The sequence below is a fragment of the Cnephaeus nilssonii genome, assembly GCF_951640355.1.
Source record: "Cnephaeus nilssonii genome assembly, chromosome: 13".
In the NCBI taxonomy this organism is placed as follows: Eukaryota; Metazoa; Chordata; class Mammalia; order Chiroptera; family Vespertilionidae; genus Cnephaeus; species Cnephaeus nilssonii.
The window spans coordinates 19816162-19832088 of record NC_137084.1 but is presented as its reverse complement, the minus strand read 5'-3'; the positions used below and the strand labels follow the sequence as shown (position 1 = coordinate 19832088).

The following is a 15927-nucleotide window of genomic DNA, read 5'->3' as shown; positions in this document are numbered from 1 at the left end:
GTAAATAAAGGCAATGAAAAAGACCAAGTGGTAGATACAGGCTGGAGAAATGCCTCTTCAATAAGATGATTTTTTTAAAGCTGATTTATAAATGACAAGGTCAGGCTAGCCATATTGAGGTCTGGGGCAGAACTGTCCAGGCGAAGGGAATAGTTAATACTAAGGCATCAAGAAGCAATAGCCCTTACCACTGTTAATGCTCACTATGACTCAGGCACAATACTGGAACACTTTACCTGCATTATCACTGTATTTCTCAGAATGGCCCTTTGAGGTAGGTGCTTGTTGTTAGCTCCATTTTGAATACAAATACACTGAGTTTGGGAGAGTTTAAAATCATTGGCCTCTTCTCAACCTCAAACTTGGCTTCTGGTCTCAAACTGCAACAGTGAACCCTTGATTTTTCTCTCTCTAGGTTTTCACGAGAAGGACAAGAAGCCATATTGCCGAAAGGATTTCTTAGCCATGTTCTCACCCAAGTGTGGGGGCTGCAACCGCCCAGTGTTGGAAAACTACCTTTCAGCCATGGACACTGTCTGGCACCCAGAGTGCTTTGTTTGTGGGGTCTGTGCACTCAGTTATTCTTTCTTTCTTTCTTTCTTTATTTTGGATTTAAGGAAAGTCAGGGGTTCTCCTCTCTGAGAGGCAGAGCTGCTAAGAGGGTTCAGAGGTTGGGATGAGGGATTGATGTGGGCTTCCTAAAGGAGACATGAAACACAGCATTTGTTGTGGCATTTGCTTTCTGTTTTGCAAGTGGGCCATATTCTAGGCTGCATTTGTCAAGGACCCAAGTAAATTCTTACTGCTTACTGGCAGAGGTAACTGGCAGGAATTTCTAGGCTGAAAGTTTTACTTTGCTGATGTTTTATTCTTGACATCTGCCTTCCTTTCCTTTTTCTTCTGTTCACCCCCAGGACTGCTTCAGCAGTTTCTCCACTGGCTCCTTCTTTGAACTGGATGGACGTCCATTCTGCGAGCTCCATTACCATCACCGCCAAGGAACCCTCTGCTATGGGTGTGGGCAGCCCATCGCCGGCCGCTGCATCAGTGCCATGGGCCACAAGTTCCATCCTGAGCACTTCGTCTGTGCTTTCTGCCTGACGCAGTTGTCGAAGGGAATCTTTAGGGAGCAGAATGGCAAGACCTATTGTCCACCCTGCTTCAATAAGCTCTTCCAAATATAATCTCAGCTGAACCCACAGCCCTCCAGATACCCTTTAACATTTAAACCAAGAGAGGAAAGAGTACATTTGTTGTTACTGACCTTCTGCTCAATAGGCTTATAGAGAAAGTAAAGCCTATGAAGGGAATGTCTAAATGTTAGGCTTGTAGCCTTAAGTTTCAGATTTCTAGCCTTATTTTTTAAATTGGGTACTTGGATTTAGATCTGGAGCCTGCTAGCGAGTGTCTCTGCAGATATATTTTCCACAGGCACACATTCATTTAGTAACTGGTTTTCTCAGATTTCTCCATTTTCACCCCTATGATGGCCCTGCTCACATCTCCTCTCCTTTTCAAGCTTTCCATATTTCCCTGTGACTCAGTTCCTCACAATCATGGCTATGGACTTTATCCTTGGTGTCAGGAATCATGGTAGCAGTCTTAAGCTCCTTGCATCTCCCTTCAGTGTATTTCTCTTTTTCATGAGGAATTAGATTTTAACTGGACAACTTTGAGTGCTGACATAATTGACAAATAAAGTGGCTTGTGTGTGTGTGTGTGTGTGTGTGTGTGTGTGTGTGTTTTAAATATGTTTTCATTGATTTTAGAGAGAGAGGAAGAGAGAGAGAGACATTGAGGTGAGAGAGAAACATCAATCGGTTGCCTCCCATATGCACCCTGACCAGGGATGGAACCTGCAACCTTTTTGATGTAGGGGACAACACTCCAACCAACCAAGTCATACTGGCCAGGGCAAGTGGCTTGTGTTTTAATGACTCAATATCATGTAGTTTGGTAGATGATCCTTCTGCTTCTCATATTAATAAACTAAGCACTTTGTGCAATTAATTACATTTATATCATACCTCTTGTTTACATCCATAAATAAACATTTTTTAATTAAAAGGGGGGACTCCTATTCACTAACTTTTTTATTAATTTGGACCTATAACATTCATTTTATTTTATTCTATTTTCACTTAGATAAATGAATCATCTTAAATGATGGCAAAGCTTCTTAAAATTGTTCTCATCACTTTGTTTATTAAAGGAGAAAAACTGGATCTGTACTAGGCACTTGCAAATCTTTATTTACGTATAAATGCATGTCTCCAAACTAAAAAAAGAAAGGTATATATTAAATATTTCCAGATTTCTTGTATATCAATTATATCTCAACTAAAGGCCCAGTGCATGAAATTCGTGCACTGGGGTGAGGGGTCCCTCAGCCCGGCCTGCCCCCTCTCACTGTCTGGGAGTCCTCAGGGGATGTCCTACTGATAGCTTAGCTGCAGTCTGGCCTCCCTCTGTGGGAGTTGACCGGGCTGATCAGGGGAAGGCGCCACCCCATCACCCTGCTGCTGCTACCACTGCTGACCACAGCAGCCGCCAAGGTGTTTTCATCAACATGGACTCCAGTCCCTTCACCACAAAAAAAATGACAACTTTCTTTAGGCATTTTCAAGATGTGTCTTTCATAGGATATGACATATCTTTCTTTCTTTTTTATCCTCACCTGAGTATATGTTTCCATTGATTTTTAGAGAGTGGGGAAGACAGAGAGAAACATCAATGTGAGAGGGACCCTTCAATTGGTTGCCTCCTGCATGAGCCCCGACCTGGGCTTAAACAGAATCAAACCCAGACCCTGCAGTCCACAGGCCGAGGCTCTATCCACTAAGCCAAACCGGCTAGGGCAGGATATGACATTTCTTAGCCCCTCCAGCAGTGGACCTTCGTTTTCCTCCAGGAGTGAGGTGGAAAAACCCTAGATCACCTTCTTGGATTCTTATTACCCAAGTTACCAAGAACACTGCGAGTGGCGGTGTACAGGGAGCTTAGCCAATGAGCAGTCAGAAAAGGTGTTTCCCCCCTGGTGTTGTGTCCGCTGGGGTGGGGACGTGCTCTGAACCACGTCGCAGCCGCTCAGAGCACACCCCCAGCCCTGGTGTTGTGTCTCTGCTCCAGCCCGCTTCCAGCCTCAGTCTCCCCATAGCCACTGGGGCTGGGGGCGGCACGCAATTCCCTCTTGCCCATCTGCATGCGCAATTCCTACTAAGACAGCCGTGACACCTTAAGGCATCCCAGCTAATTTTCATATTACCTCTTCATATATATATATATTAGTGGCCCGGTGCATGAAATTCGTGCATGGGGGTGGGGAGTGTTCCTCAGCCCGGCCTGCACCCTTTCCAATCTGGGACCCCTCAAAGGATGTCTTACTGCTGGTTTACAGGGATTGGGCCTAAACCAGCAGTCAGACATCCCTCTGGCAATCTGGGACTGCTGGCTCCTAACTGCTCACCTGCCTGCCTACCTGATTGCCCCTAACCACTTTGCCTGCTGGCCTGCTCGCCCCCAACTGCCCCCCCCCACCAGCCTGCTTGCCCCCAACTGCTCCCCCTGCTGGCCTGCTCACCCCCACCTGCCCTCCCAACTGGCCTGCTCGCTTCCAACTGCACCCCCCTGCTGGTCTGCTCACCCCCAACTGCCGCCCCTGCCAGCGTGATCACCCCCAATGGCCCCCCACTGGCCTGATCACCCACAACTGCCCTCCCCTCTTGGCCTCTAACCGCCTCTACCTCAGCCCTGACACCATGGCTTTGTCCAGAAGAACATCTGGAAGGTCTCCCAGTCTAATTAGCATGTTACCCTTTTATTAGTATAGGTAGAGGCCTGGTGCATGGGTGTGGGCTGGCTGGTTTGCCCTGAAGGGTGTCCCAGATCAGGGTGGGGGTTCCCTTGGGTTGTGGGGCAGCCTGGGCTAGGGGCCTGTGGTGGTTTGCAGGCCAGCCATTCCCCCATGGGGTGAGGGTCCCCGCTGGGGGGGCGTGGCCAGCCTGGGTGAGGGGCTGAGGGCTGTTTTCAAGCTGGCCACATCCCCTTCAGGGTGGGGGTTCCTGCTGGGGTGCCTGGCTAGCCTGGGTGAGAGGCTGATGGCTGTTTGCAGGCTGGCCATGCCCCCCAGCAGGGACCCTCACCCCATGGTGGTGTGGCTAGCTTGGGTAAGGGGCTGAGGGCCATTTTCAGGCTAGCCACGCCCCTGGCGATCCAGGCTCCCAGCCCCTCCTCCTTTTTTTTTTTTCCAGCCCCTCCTTGAGTGGAGGCCAGGGCAGGTGGGAAGCTTGCTTCCTTCATCGCCGGGGGCAATCCAAGCCTCCTGCTCACTCCAGCTCCATGACCACCGCCATCTTTGTTGGGTTAATTTGCATTCTTACTCCTGATTGGCTGGTGGGCATAGTGGAGGATGGTCAATTTACATGTTTCTCTTTTATTAGTATATATATATATATATATATATATATATATATATATATATACTAATAAAAGTATATATATATATAAATATATATATAGCTGTTCTTTAAAAAATGAAAATGCATCTTCCTCAATATCACAATTGTCTCATGAAGACAAACAGGATGGCTGTTCTTAGAATGTCTTTGAAGAAAGATCCTATCTAATAAAAGAGCAATATGCAAATTAACCATCACTCCACTACACCAAGAAGACATGCCCACCAGCCAATCAGGACCGAGCATGCAAATTAACCCAAGATGGCTGCAGTCATGGAGAGAGCAGGAGGGAGGCTTGGGTTTTCCTGGTGATGGAGGAAGCCAAGCTTTCCACACACCCTGGCTGGCCCAGGCCTCCACTTAAGGCTACAAAGTTTCAATTATAGAAGATAAAAAAATCCCAACAGAAATGGCTGCTGCCACGAAGTGAGCAGAAGGCTTGGCTCCACTCCAGGCTACAAAGTTTCAATTGTAGAAAATAAATAAATCCCAGATACCAGGGCCTCTGCTTGGGTCACCGGGGGGCGTGGCCAGCCTGCAAACCACCACAGGCCCCTCACTCGGGCTGCCCCACACCCCAAGGTAACCCCCACCCTGATCCGGGACACCCTTCAGGGCAAACCAGCTGACCCCCACCTGTGCACCAGGCCTCTATCCTATCTAATCCTATATAATAAAAGAACAATATGCAAATTGACCATCACTCCAACGCACAAGATGGGTGCCCCCATGTGGACACAAGATGGCCACCACAAGATGACCAGCAGGGGAGGGCAGTTGGGAGGGACCAGGCCTGCAAGGGAGGGCTGTTGTGGGCGATCAGGCCAGCAGGGGAGGGCAGTTAGGGGTGACCAGGCGTACAGGGGAGGGTAGATAGAGGCAAACAGGCTGGCAGGGGAGCAGTTAGGCATCAATCAGGCTGGCAGGGGAGTGGTTAGGGGGTGATCATGCTGGCAGGCAGAAGCGGTGAAGGGCAATCAGGAAGGCAGGCAGGTGAGCAGCTAGGAACCAGCAGTCCTGGATTGTGAGAGGGATGTCTGACTGCCTGTTTAGGCCCGATCCTACCAGGCTGGCCATGATCTTACCAGATTGGGCCTAAATGGGCAGTCAGACATCCTTCGAGGGGTCCCAGATTGGAGAGGGTGCAGGCTGGGCTGAGGGACACCCCTTCCCCATGCACGAATTTCATGCACCAGGCCTCTAGTGTTATAAAAGATCATTTACCATTTTCTGGTTTGGATTAGGAAATTCAAACCCCCAATGAAAGTCTCCACTTAATTATTTCTTCCTCTGCAAAATATTATAAGTAAAGTAGAAAAGCTAGTCAGGTTATTAAAGAATCTTACTTTCTCATGTCCTATCTCAAGTAAGCTTCAAAGGAGTCATCCTTACTCAAAAGAGATAGTTATGATATCTGTACTATATCATTTGTAACATGGTCTTAAAGATATAGGATTATTTGTTTAAAAATAGATTAAATGACTGGAAAACTTCTTAACTAAAGATATTTATTGAAAATAGAATTGATTTGGTGTCTAGATTGGTATGAGCACAGAACTTCTTGGAGAACTGATAGATTAAATGATTCTTGCCAAGCTTTATTATATCTATATGGGTCCTGCTATCTAGTGCCTTTGCAGATACATTTTTCACATGCACCCATTTGTTAGAATGAATGATAAGGGGTCGCCGAAACCGGTTTGGCTCAATGGATAGAGCGTCGGCCTGCAGACTCAAGGGTCCCAGGTTCGATTCCGGTCAAGGGCATGTACCTTGGTTGCGGGCACATCCCCAGTAGGGGGTGTGCAAGAGGCAGCTGATTGATGTTTCTCTCTCATTGATGTTTCTAACTCTCTATCCCTCTCTCTTCCTCTCTGTAAAAAATCAATAAAATATATTTTTTAAAAAAGAATGAATGATAAGGGGTTTTGAGAGTTAAGAGGAAGTGGTAACAGTTATAGGAACTTCAAATGCATCCAAGCTATGTAGCAGACCACACAGATAGGAAGCCATCTGGCCTCATGTACTATTTGGTTGGCTGAGAGTACCAGACTAAGCAAAATTTACATTCAACTTCTTACCAGACTAAGCAAAATTTACGTTCAACTTCTAAACATCCCCTTTACTGTATTTGACTCTATGATGTCATAAGCAGGTGTTAATATTGCAGTGTTCATGGTTGCCTGGGCAATTTGACAAAGTAAACTTGAGGTTTTAGCCTTTAAGAAAGAATGTTCAGGTGCTAAAACTTTTTGTTAAGGATGAGCTATTTTGAAATATCAGTAGGTCTAAATATTTTTAAATGTCAGAGAAAAGCCAGAGTTCAGGAAGGTGCAATTAAGAAGTGAAGATGTTTTCTTTTCACAATAAATATAGGTGGTGATACTTGTTTAAAAAGAGATGATGCATTTGGGACTAATGTTTTAGCCACAAGGAAGCCATTTTCAAGTAAAACATTTTCCTTTAAAAAACCATAAATACTATTACTCAAACTGATCACCTGTTTACTCTTGATTCTGAGTAACTCATAGTTTTTTTAAAAAATAAAAGCTACTCTCAAAGAGCAGGGCTTTTCTACCAGTGAGGTATATATACCTAAAAGAATATGCTTTACACTGGAAACTCTATTCTGAAATAGGAATTTTTCTTTTTTTTTTTTTAAATAGGAATTTTTCAACTTGTTGGCCAATTATTCTTTAGAATAAGCATATAATCCTCCAAGGTGATACTATGGTAAAGACAACAATTATTTGCCAGCCACATGAACTTCTTTTTCATGACCAGTAGAGGGAGAAAGAGTGCTTTCTTCTAGTTTAGTAAGAAAAGACCAGAGATTCTCCTAACTGGGCTAGCTTAGGTCATTCACCAGCAAGTGATTTTTTGCTGGGGGAATGGACTATACAGCTTGGCTTAAACCAAATTAGACCATTCCCAGAGTTAGGAGCAGAACTAAATTCCTGAAAACACAAGGACTTTGTAGAGGAGATGTGAATACTTAAAAAAAAAAAATCTGGGTACTGCTGGGAAGGAGATAACGAATCTTCAATTTACATGACTACATGTTCCAATATCGCAATAACTTTGTACGGTGACAGATGGATAGTAGACTTTTTGTAGTGATCACTTTGTAATAAATGTGACATTTCACTATATTGTACACATGAAATTAATATAATATTGTGTGTAACTATACTTTGATTAAAAAGAGCTTTACACTTCAGATATTTTTAAAGCAAAAATATTAAAGTGTTTTCTGAGTTTCAAGGTAATACAGAAAGTAAGCAAATAGGTATTCCCAGTGCCTGAGGGAACATGTCTGAGAACTCTGCAGAGTTCAGAAATAGAGGAGAGCCAGGAATAATGGTGTTATCCTAGTAAATAATGCATCAGGCCAGAGATACTGTTCTTCCCTAGGCCCCTAGGGCACAGCAGTAAGAAGCATCCTCAGCAGTGTCAGTCTGAGACTCTGAAAAGGGAGCTCTTCTAGCTAAAATAAAGGTGAAAAGATGCGACAATTTTCTTTAGAAGCAAGTGTCTTAGGCATGAACAAGTCCTTAATAAGGGTAGTGGTGGCAGCCACTAAAATATGGGAATAAAGAAGCGACAGTCTGCCCCCACAACATGTAAGTGCTGAGAACACACTCTAAGGAGAACTTGGAATCTACTGGGATTTGTAGGATGAGAAAGAAAGAAATGTCAGATAAGAGTTGGTGATTGAGTTGTGCTTGTTGCAAATGTATAACTTTGCCAGGAAGCAGCAATGTCTCAAATTGATTCTATAAGAAAGGAGACAGTTTATGTAGGAGGTTACACCTCCTGATTGCGCCTAAATTAATCAAATGTACTGTGTCCAAATTAATTTCCTGTGCAAAGAAAGCTCCTAATTGTGTTTAGGTTCATAGTCTGGACAATCACATAGACTTCCTGGCATCTTGGTGAGAATGATCCATCTTCCCTTTGTATTTTGGATATCACCAAATCTCAACAAAAATTACTCTAGGGTCCTAGCCAGTTTGACTCAGTGGATAGAACGTTGGCCTGTGGACTGAAGGGTCCCAGGTTTGATTCTGGTCAAGGGCACATGCCCAGGTTGTGGGCTCGATCTCCAGTAGGGAGCATGCAGGAGGCAGCCGATCAATGATTCTCTCTCATTATTAATGTTTCTACCTCTCTCTTCTCCCTTTCTCTCTGAAATCAATAAAAATGTATTTTTAAAAAACAACACAAAAAATAAAACTACTCTAGGAATAAGGTTTTGCCTGGGATAACCTGTGAGAGATACCTCAGATCATAGATGCTTATGGAACAATTTCTACAGCTGAGAATGAGCATACCAATAAGTCAGATGATTTTACTTTCTTTAAACTTGAACTTGAAGGAGATGAAACCATTTGATTTTGGATTTTATGGCTGTTAGATTATGATATACTATGATAACTAATATGACTGAACATAATCGAAGATGTGAAATAGAATGGGAGCACACTTCTCAGCATTATTTTTTTTTTTTCAGTCTAGTTTCTCCACAAGGAACCACATCTCTCTCCTACTTGGCCCATGTGGTTATTTATAATGGGCTGACTTTACTATCAGTTCCTGTAATATATACAAGTGTCAGGCCTGATCAATAAGTTATTTTGTTCTTTTGGACCAGTGGTTCTCAACATTTTTAATGCCACGACCCTTTAATACAGTTCCTCATGTTGTGGTGACCCCCAACCATAAAATTATTTTCGTTGCTACTTCATAACTGTAATTTTGCTACTGTTATGAATCGTAATGTAAATATCTATGTTTTCCAATGGTCTTAGGCGACCCTGCTGGTGGTTCTCAACCTGTGGGTCGTGAGAACCCACTGCTGCTGAAGAACCCACTGCTGAGAACCACGCTGTAGAGCCTAAGACCATCGGAAAACACAGATATTTACATTACGATTCCTAACAGTAGCAAAATTACAGTTATGAAGTAGCAACGAAAATAATTTTATGGTTGGGGGTCACCACAACATGAGGAACTGTATTAAAGGGTCGTGGCATTAAAAAGGTTGAAAACCACTGTCTGGACCAAGGTGATTGGATCAGGAGTAGACATGTGACCCTAGCAAAGCAAATCAGATTGCTCCCCAGGACCTTTACTGAATTACTGGGAAAAGGGTATTCTGTTGGGATTCTATCCGTTGAATAATAAAAACTTCATTGCTGCTGAGAAATCCTATCTAATCAAGACAGAATATGCAAATTGACCATCACTTCGCAACAAAGATAGCGGTGCCCACAGCCAACAAGGAGGGAATATGCAAATTGATGCGACAAAGATGGCAGCGGCCGGTTCAGGATGCTTGTGTCATTGCCATGGCGACAACACAGGTGTTCTGCCCTGCCCCAGCAGCTCTGGGCAGCACGCACACACGCAGGCGCGGGTTGGCCGGGGCAGGGCGGGATGCTTGCTATGAGGGGAAAGGCAGGGGGTGGAGGGAGCTCTACGAGGGTGGCAGGGCCAGAGCGAAGGCAGAAGGTGGCTCGGCCGGAGCAAAGGTGGAAGGCAGCAGCCAGAGCGAAGGCCCGGGTCCTGGGTGCCAGAGGGAAGCCAGTGCGGCAGCCAGGGGAAGGAAGGCCTATTCTTGCACAAATATTGGTGCATTGGGCCTCTAGTATCTTTATGATCACTTAGAGGGGAGGCTGCTTGAGAAAGAAACCAATACAGAGGAAAGTAGAGTTGAGTACTGATGAGACCTTATCTTCTTTTGAGCACTCAATCCTACCATATCAGTGTCTTGACCCCAGACTGGAAATTATGTGAATAAATAAATTCCCCTTTTTACTTAAACTGATTTGAGGTGGATATCTGTCACCAGTTAACTGAGTAAGCATAATAGATATATTGGTATTCTCTCTCTTACAAGCTTAACATGTTGCTAAAGAATGAATAAATGAATGAACAAATACACTCAACAGTGGCACAGAATGTTCACGTCACCATGAAAAACAAATAGACAAAAATAGTATCTTGTCACTTCCCAATGCTTTTAAATTGGAGTACAGTGAATCACTTCATATTTTAAGTCTGAGGCATCCTGTGGATAGCTGATATATTTAGAATAAAAACTTCTTTTTCCTGTCCAATTTTTTAGTAAAGTTGAATAATGTGTATCAACATCAGTAAGGAAAAGGGAGGGTGCTGTCATCCTCTAAGATGCAAAAAATGTGCTGTCAATTATGTTATGTATGCTGCTTTGAATTTTAAAGGGACAAGTGAGGGCACTAGGGCAGGACAATGATTCACGGCTGTAGCTTATGTTGTTTTGGGGGATAGTAACAAGAGCAGTAGCCTTGGCACAAGACAAGCCAACACTCAAATGTTGATTCTACCACTTACAAACTGTGTAAACCTCAGTTAAGCTATTTATCTTCTCCAAACTTCAGTTTCATAGTATGCTAAACGTGGGCAATAAATAATACTTCCCATGTGGATTTGTAGTGAGGATTAACCAAGATAATAAATGAGAAGGGGCTTTGTAAACTGCCAAGAACCACACATGAAAGGCTGAAAGGCATTAGCAAAATAGTCCAAGAGATAAGTGAAGAAGTCAACTTCTAGCATTTCCACAGAGACTGTGAAAACTGTAGCCAGCCCTTCGTTGTTTTGGGATGATTTCAGAAATCGTTTTAAAGGCTCAGGATGAAAGCTGATGGAACTGAAAATACTGGAAGATTAGGAGAAGAGCTTGAGTTTGAGCTCATAATCTTCCTTTGTGGCAACATATTGACAAAGTAATGCTCAAGAGTGAATGATTTCCGCAGCACAGGAAACCCATCCAGTTAGCTGTTTCCCACAGATAGAGAACAGCTACGTTTGTTTAACAGAGCAGAGCCACATGAAAAAAGTTAAGGAAGCTTCCAGTGCAGTGATTTTCACTGCCTATCAATGGCCTAACCATAGTTCAAGGGAAATTCCCATCTTGTTACTTGTATTAGTTTGCTAGGGCTCTCTTAACGAAACACCAAACTTGGGGGCTTACACAATAGAAATTTATTTCCTCACAGTTCTGGAGACTGAAAGTCCAAGATCAAGGTGTCATTGGGTTTGGTTTTTCCTGAAGTCTCTTTCTTTGGCATACAGATGGCCTCTTTCTCGCTGTGTCCTCATATAGCCTTTTCTCTGTGTGCCTCTCTAGTATCTCTTCCTCTTATTAATAAGGACATTGGGTTAGGGCCCCAACCCATGGCCTAATTTAACCTTAATTACTGCTTTAAACGCCCAATATCTAAATTCAAACACATTTGGGATCAGGGCTTCACATATTAATTTTGTGGGGACACAATCCAGCCAAAACTTAAAGAATTACAATGCAATTACTTAAAGAATACAGTAGCAAAGATACAATTCCACATCTGATCTCCAGCTAGGTGGCTTCATTCTGTTAACCAATCCCTAACTCACTACATTTTATTATATCCACAGGTGATAAAAATCCCAGAGCTATTGGTAGGCACGTAAATACACACCCTACTAAATTTTTAATGTTATCAAACTTCTGTTGCTAGAGAATGATTTTGAGGCGCGCAACCTAAGTTCTGTCTTCCTGTCTGTCTGGAAAGGGCCTGATCTGGCTGGGCATGCAGGCCACCCTTTCTGTCCTCATTTCCAGCAGCTTCCTTTCACTCAATGGTTACAATTCTTTTACTCTGCTCTTTTCTAGATTAAAGTCTAACTTTGCAACTGTTCAGACTTTGATCAGTTCACCGGTTACTATTATTTTAACTGATGTACTTCAAGTTTTATTTTTGCATATTCTGCTCTGAGGGATGAAAATTCATTCTACTACAAAATAATCTTTTTTTAAAACAATTAACAATCAGACATTATTTGGTGACGAGTGATCTCAAGTTGTGTCTTGGTGAACATATCTTTGTCCATGTATTCAAGTTGACCTCCATGGTCAATGATTTCTGCTTGTGAAGTAATAAATCTGTTTTCTTGTGGTTAACACACTGTCATGGTTCATGCATCAGTTTGGTTCATTTGGGATTGCTGTATTGAAGTTATAGTTGAAAGGTAAGGAATACTTTATGATCCTTCCCAGCTCTATTGCACATTATCTTGTAGGCAACATGCAAGTAATCAGGGTTTTGAACACCATAGACTGAAGAAAGAATGGGAGACAGTGGGAGGTGAGACCATGCAACAGCTGAGGGTCCAAGCTTCCCATACATGCTCCATCATCCCATTGGATTTTACTTACAAAACACAGGTGCAAAGGTAAAATTATTAATGATTTGAAGATGGCAAGTGCAGGGCATTCAACCCCAACTATGGGGCCTTTCTGAGCATGGGGCCCCAAGTGACTACACTGGATACTTATCTGTGAAACTGGTTCTGGAGTGACCTTTAAATATTGTCTCAGTAGAACGAGGGTGGAAGCAGTTGAGGCTAGACTGCAGTGGACTGAGGATAGAATTGGAGGTGATGCTGGGGTTCTTGTCCCAGCATTAAAAAGGGGTTCAGCAATCTGGAGAAAGTCTGTGCATAGATGATTAAGAAGGAGTCCAAAGACGAAAGATAGTTTTGAAAGACATTGGGGGTGAGAGGAGCTTCAGCTAAAGGAGCTAAAGACTACCCCTTGACTCAGGATCCCATGCTATTTATTAACACAAATTGTCCCAAGGCAAGGTGGAGATAATACACTTCAAAGGGTAGGGTTTCAAAGGGTAAGGTTTACAGAAGCATTGTCAGATTGGGGAATAGCCTACAGCTGTTCAGATGTTTGGCCAACAGGAGGCAATAACATGTAGATTAAGATGCCCTGAGCTGTCTGGCAGCAAAGGATTATCCTATTCAGGTTTGGGGAAGATGCTTTTTAGCCGTTCCAACAGATGATTACATATGTGCCTCAGCCCTTGTTGAGCACCCAAGCTTCATCAACCTTTTGATGAAATTCTTGTAATTATGACATGCTGGAATTGGTTCCCGGCAAAGTGATATAGACTACTTTTGATAATTGAAGGAGGGACATCTGTACTAGGGTATATTAGGGTGGAAGAAAGCTTCTTTAGAGTTTTGAGAGAAGGGATAGGTAACAAGCATATTTGTGGCTAAGTCTGGTAGGAGCCAGAAAAGAAGAATATAAAGAACAGGGACTAATTGCTATTGAAAGAGCTCTCAAAGTAAGTAGAGATAGAATCAACAGTATAGAATGAGAGGTGTCAAGAGAAAAAGAGGAGAGGTTCTGAGACAGGAAGGTAGAAGAGGATGAGATTGATTTAAATGGAGAGGTTAAAGGAAAATTAACATTAGATGGCCCCAATCTTAGTAAAGGAGATGAAGATGTCATCCACAGAGGGTGCAGATACCTGAATGGGGCTAAAGAGTCAACAGACACTCAGGAAATTCTGGGGAAATCGATGAACAGAAATAAGCCAAGAGTCTTAGAGCCACAGGTTTCAAGTGGCTTTAGGCAGATCACCTCTAAGAATCTCAGTTTATTCCTTGATCAAATTAGATATTTGCAAAGCAAGACATATTTATATAGTGCTCAGTTTTATAAGTACTTTACATTTATTAACGTAATTCTCACAACAACCCCATAATGAGAAAGGGAGGATTGGAGAAGCTAAATGACTTGGCTGAGCCTTCCAGGCATTAAAAGAGGGAGCTGGGATCTGAATCCAAGCATATGGCTCTAGGGACTATACTTATCACCCCTGGGCTATGATGCCTTGTGCACCTTAACAACTAGTGATTTCTTAGGTCTTAAAAGGTACTGACTACCACAACCCGCCTGGCTAGGTTTCAGGATCTGAAGGAGGGGCCGACAAACAAATGCAAATGCTATATAAGAAATAGGAATTTAGAAAGCATTGGGGGCCAGGTGGAGCCTCTTTCTTGAAGAGACACACTGACTTCTCACCTGGTCCGCTTTTTATTATACTTGAATACACATTTGCCCTTCAGCAATGCATATAGGCAGATCAAAGGTAAAGTTTGGTAAACAGTATAAGGATTATCAGGTTAGGAAATTGCCTTGAGCCATTGAGTTTACAGTGGGACAATATTATGCTGATTTTCAGCCCTGTTGAATATCAAATTCCATTGGCCTTCCAATGATTCCTTTTAAAAAACATTTTTTTATTTTATTGTTTAAAGTATTACAAATAGTAGTATATATGTCTCCTTTTCCCCCCCATTGACCTTCCCTCGGCCTCCCCTACCTTCCCGCCACATGCCCTCCTCCCCCACCCCCCAGTGTCTTGCATCCATTGGTTATGCTGCTGTTTGCTTTAGACTCTGGCAACTGACATCCGATGTGACCATGAAATTAACATTTTTAGACAGACTAGTAGCTTCTTAATTCCTCTTCTAAGTCCAAAGCATTTTTCTTCTATGAACTTACTGGTTAATGCCTCAGAGGAAGACAACCTTTCCTTTTTCCAGCCAGCACTACCGGAAATAGCTCATCACATGAAAGGCTCTAAATGGCCAATAGGTGGCAGCATTAACTTGAAGATGGATGGACAGATACTGCCATTTGGCCTTGAACTAACTCAAAAGTCAGAGTTGGCCTCTTTCTTCTCCTTTCTTTATTTTTCCAAAGCCTCAAGATATACTATTTGAAGGCAAAGTCACTATTTGATTTTTTAAGAAGGCCAACAGTGAAGGAGCCAGAGAAGTCAAAGCAGAATTATTGAGAAAAACCAAGATGGCGGCATAGGTTAAACACCTAACCTACAGCCGGGCACAACAATATCAAAAACACAACTAAAAGTCAAAACGGACATCATCCAGAACCACAGGAAAGCTGGCTGACTGAAATGCCCACAATTAGAAGGAAAAAGAAAACCACAAGGAAAATCAGAGAAGCCGTAAAAGCTTGAGGTATGGAGACACGGGCGGAGACACGAGCCCGCGAGCGTGCGGGGAAGACGGAGCCGGAGAGGAAGGGGCGGCTGACGGCCTGGCTGGCGTTCTCTGGCGGGAAGGAGATAAAAGCGCCAGATTGTGCTGAACCCCAGCTCCGACTGCACTGAACCCCATTTCCCGGCGAAACCCTGGGAAGCCGGGCTCATGCTGGGGGAGTCTGAGCTGTGGGACGGAGACACAGAGGAGCTGCGCCGGAGCCGCGCACGGGAATGCGCGCAGAGGAGGGTCTGTTGCCTGTGCCGCTGGATTGCCCTAGCGGGAAGGAGACAAAAGCTCCGGACTGTGCTGAATCCCTAGTTCCAACTGCACTGAACCCCAGTTCCGGGAAAGACCCGGGGAAACCAGGCTCATACTGGGGAAAACTGGACTGTGGGGCAGAGATGCAGAGAGGCGGCGAAGAACAGAGCACCGGAGGCGCGCAGGGGATTGTGCGCGGAGGATGGGCTGTTGACTGTGCCGCTGAGTCGCCCTGGAGGGAAGGAGACAAAAGCGCCAGACTGAGGTGAGCCCCAATTCTGACTACACGGAAACCCAGTTCCGGGAGAGAATCTGG

The 15927-nt window shown here is 43.8% G+C and overlaps 1 protein-coding gene across 2 annotated transcripts in view; it reads left to right on the top strand.

Annotated features, from left to right (window-relative positions):
• The window catches only part of LPXN (leupaxin), a 33383-nt gene extending 31303 nt beyond the window's left edge, over nucleotides 1-2080 (top strand). For both annotated transcript variants that reach the window (XM_079789084.1, XM_079789083.1), the window contains 2 exons: nucleotides 416-564; nucleotides 915-2080. In XM_079789084.1, coding sequence (XP_079645210.1) covers nucleotides 416-564; nucleotides 915-1184 — 419 coding nt within the window. In that variant the 3' untranslated portion in view covers nucleotides 1185-2080. The remainder of the gene's footprint in view (nucleotides 1-415; nucleotides 565-914) is intronic.
• Nucleotides 2081-15927: the final 13847 nt, after the last annotated feature.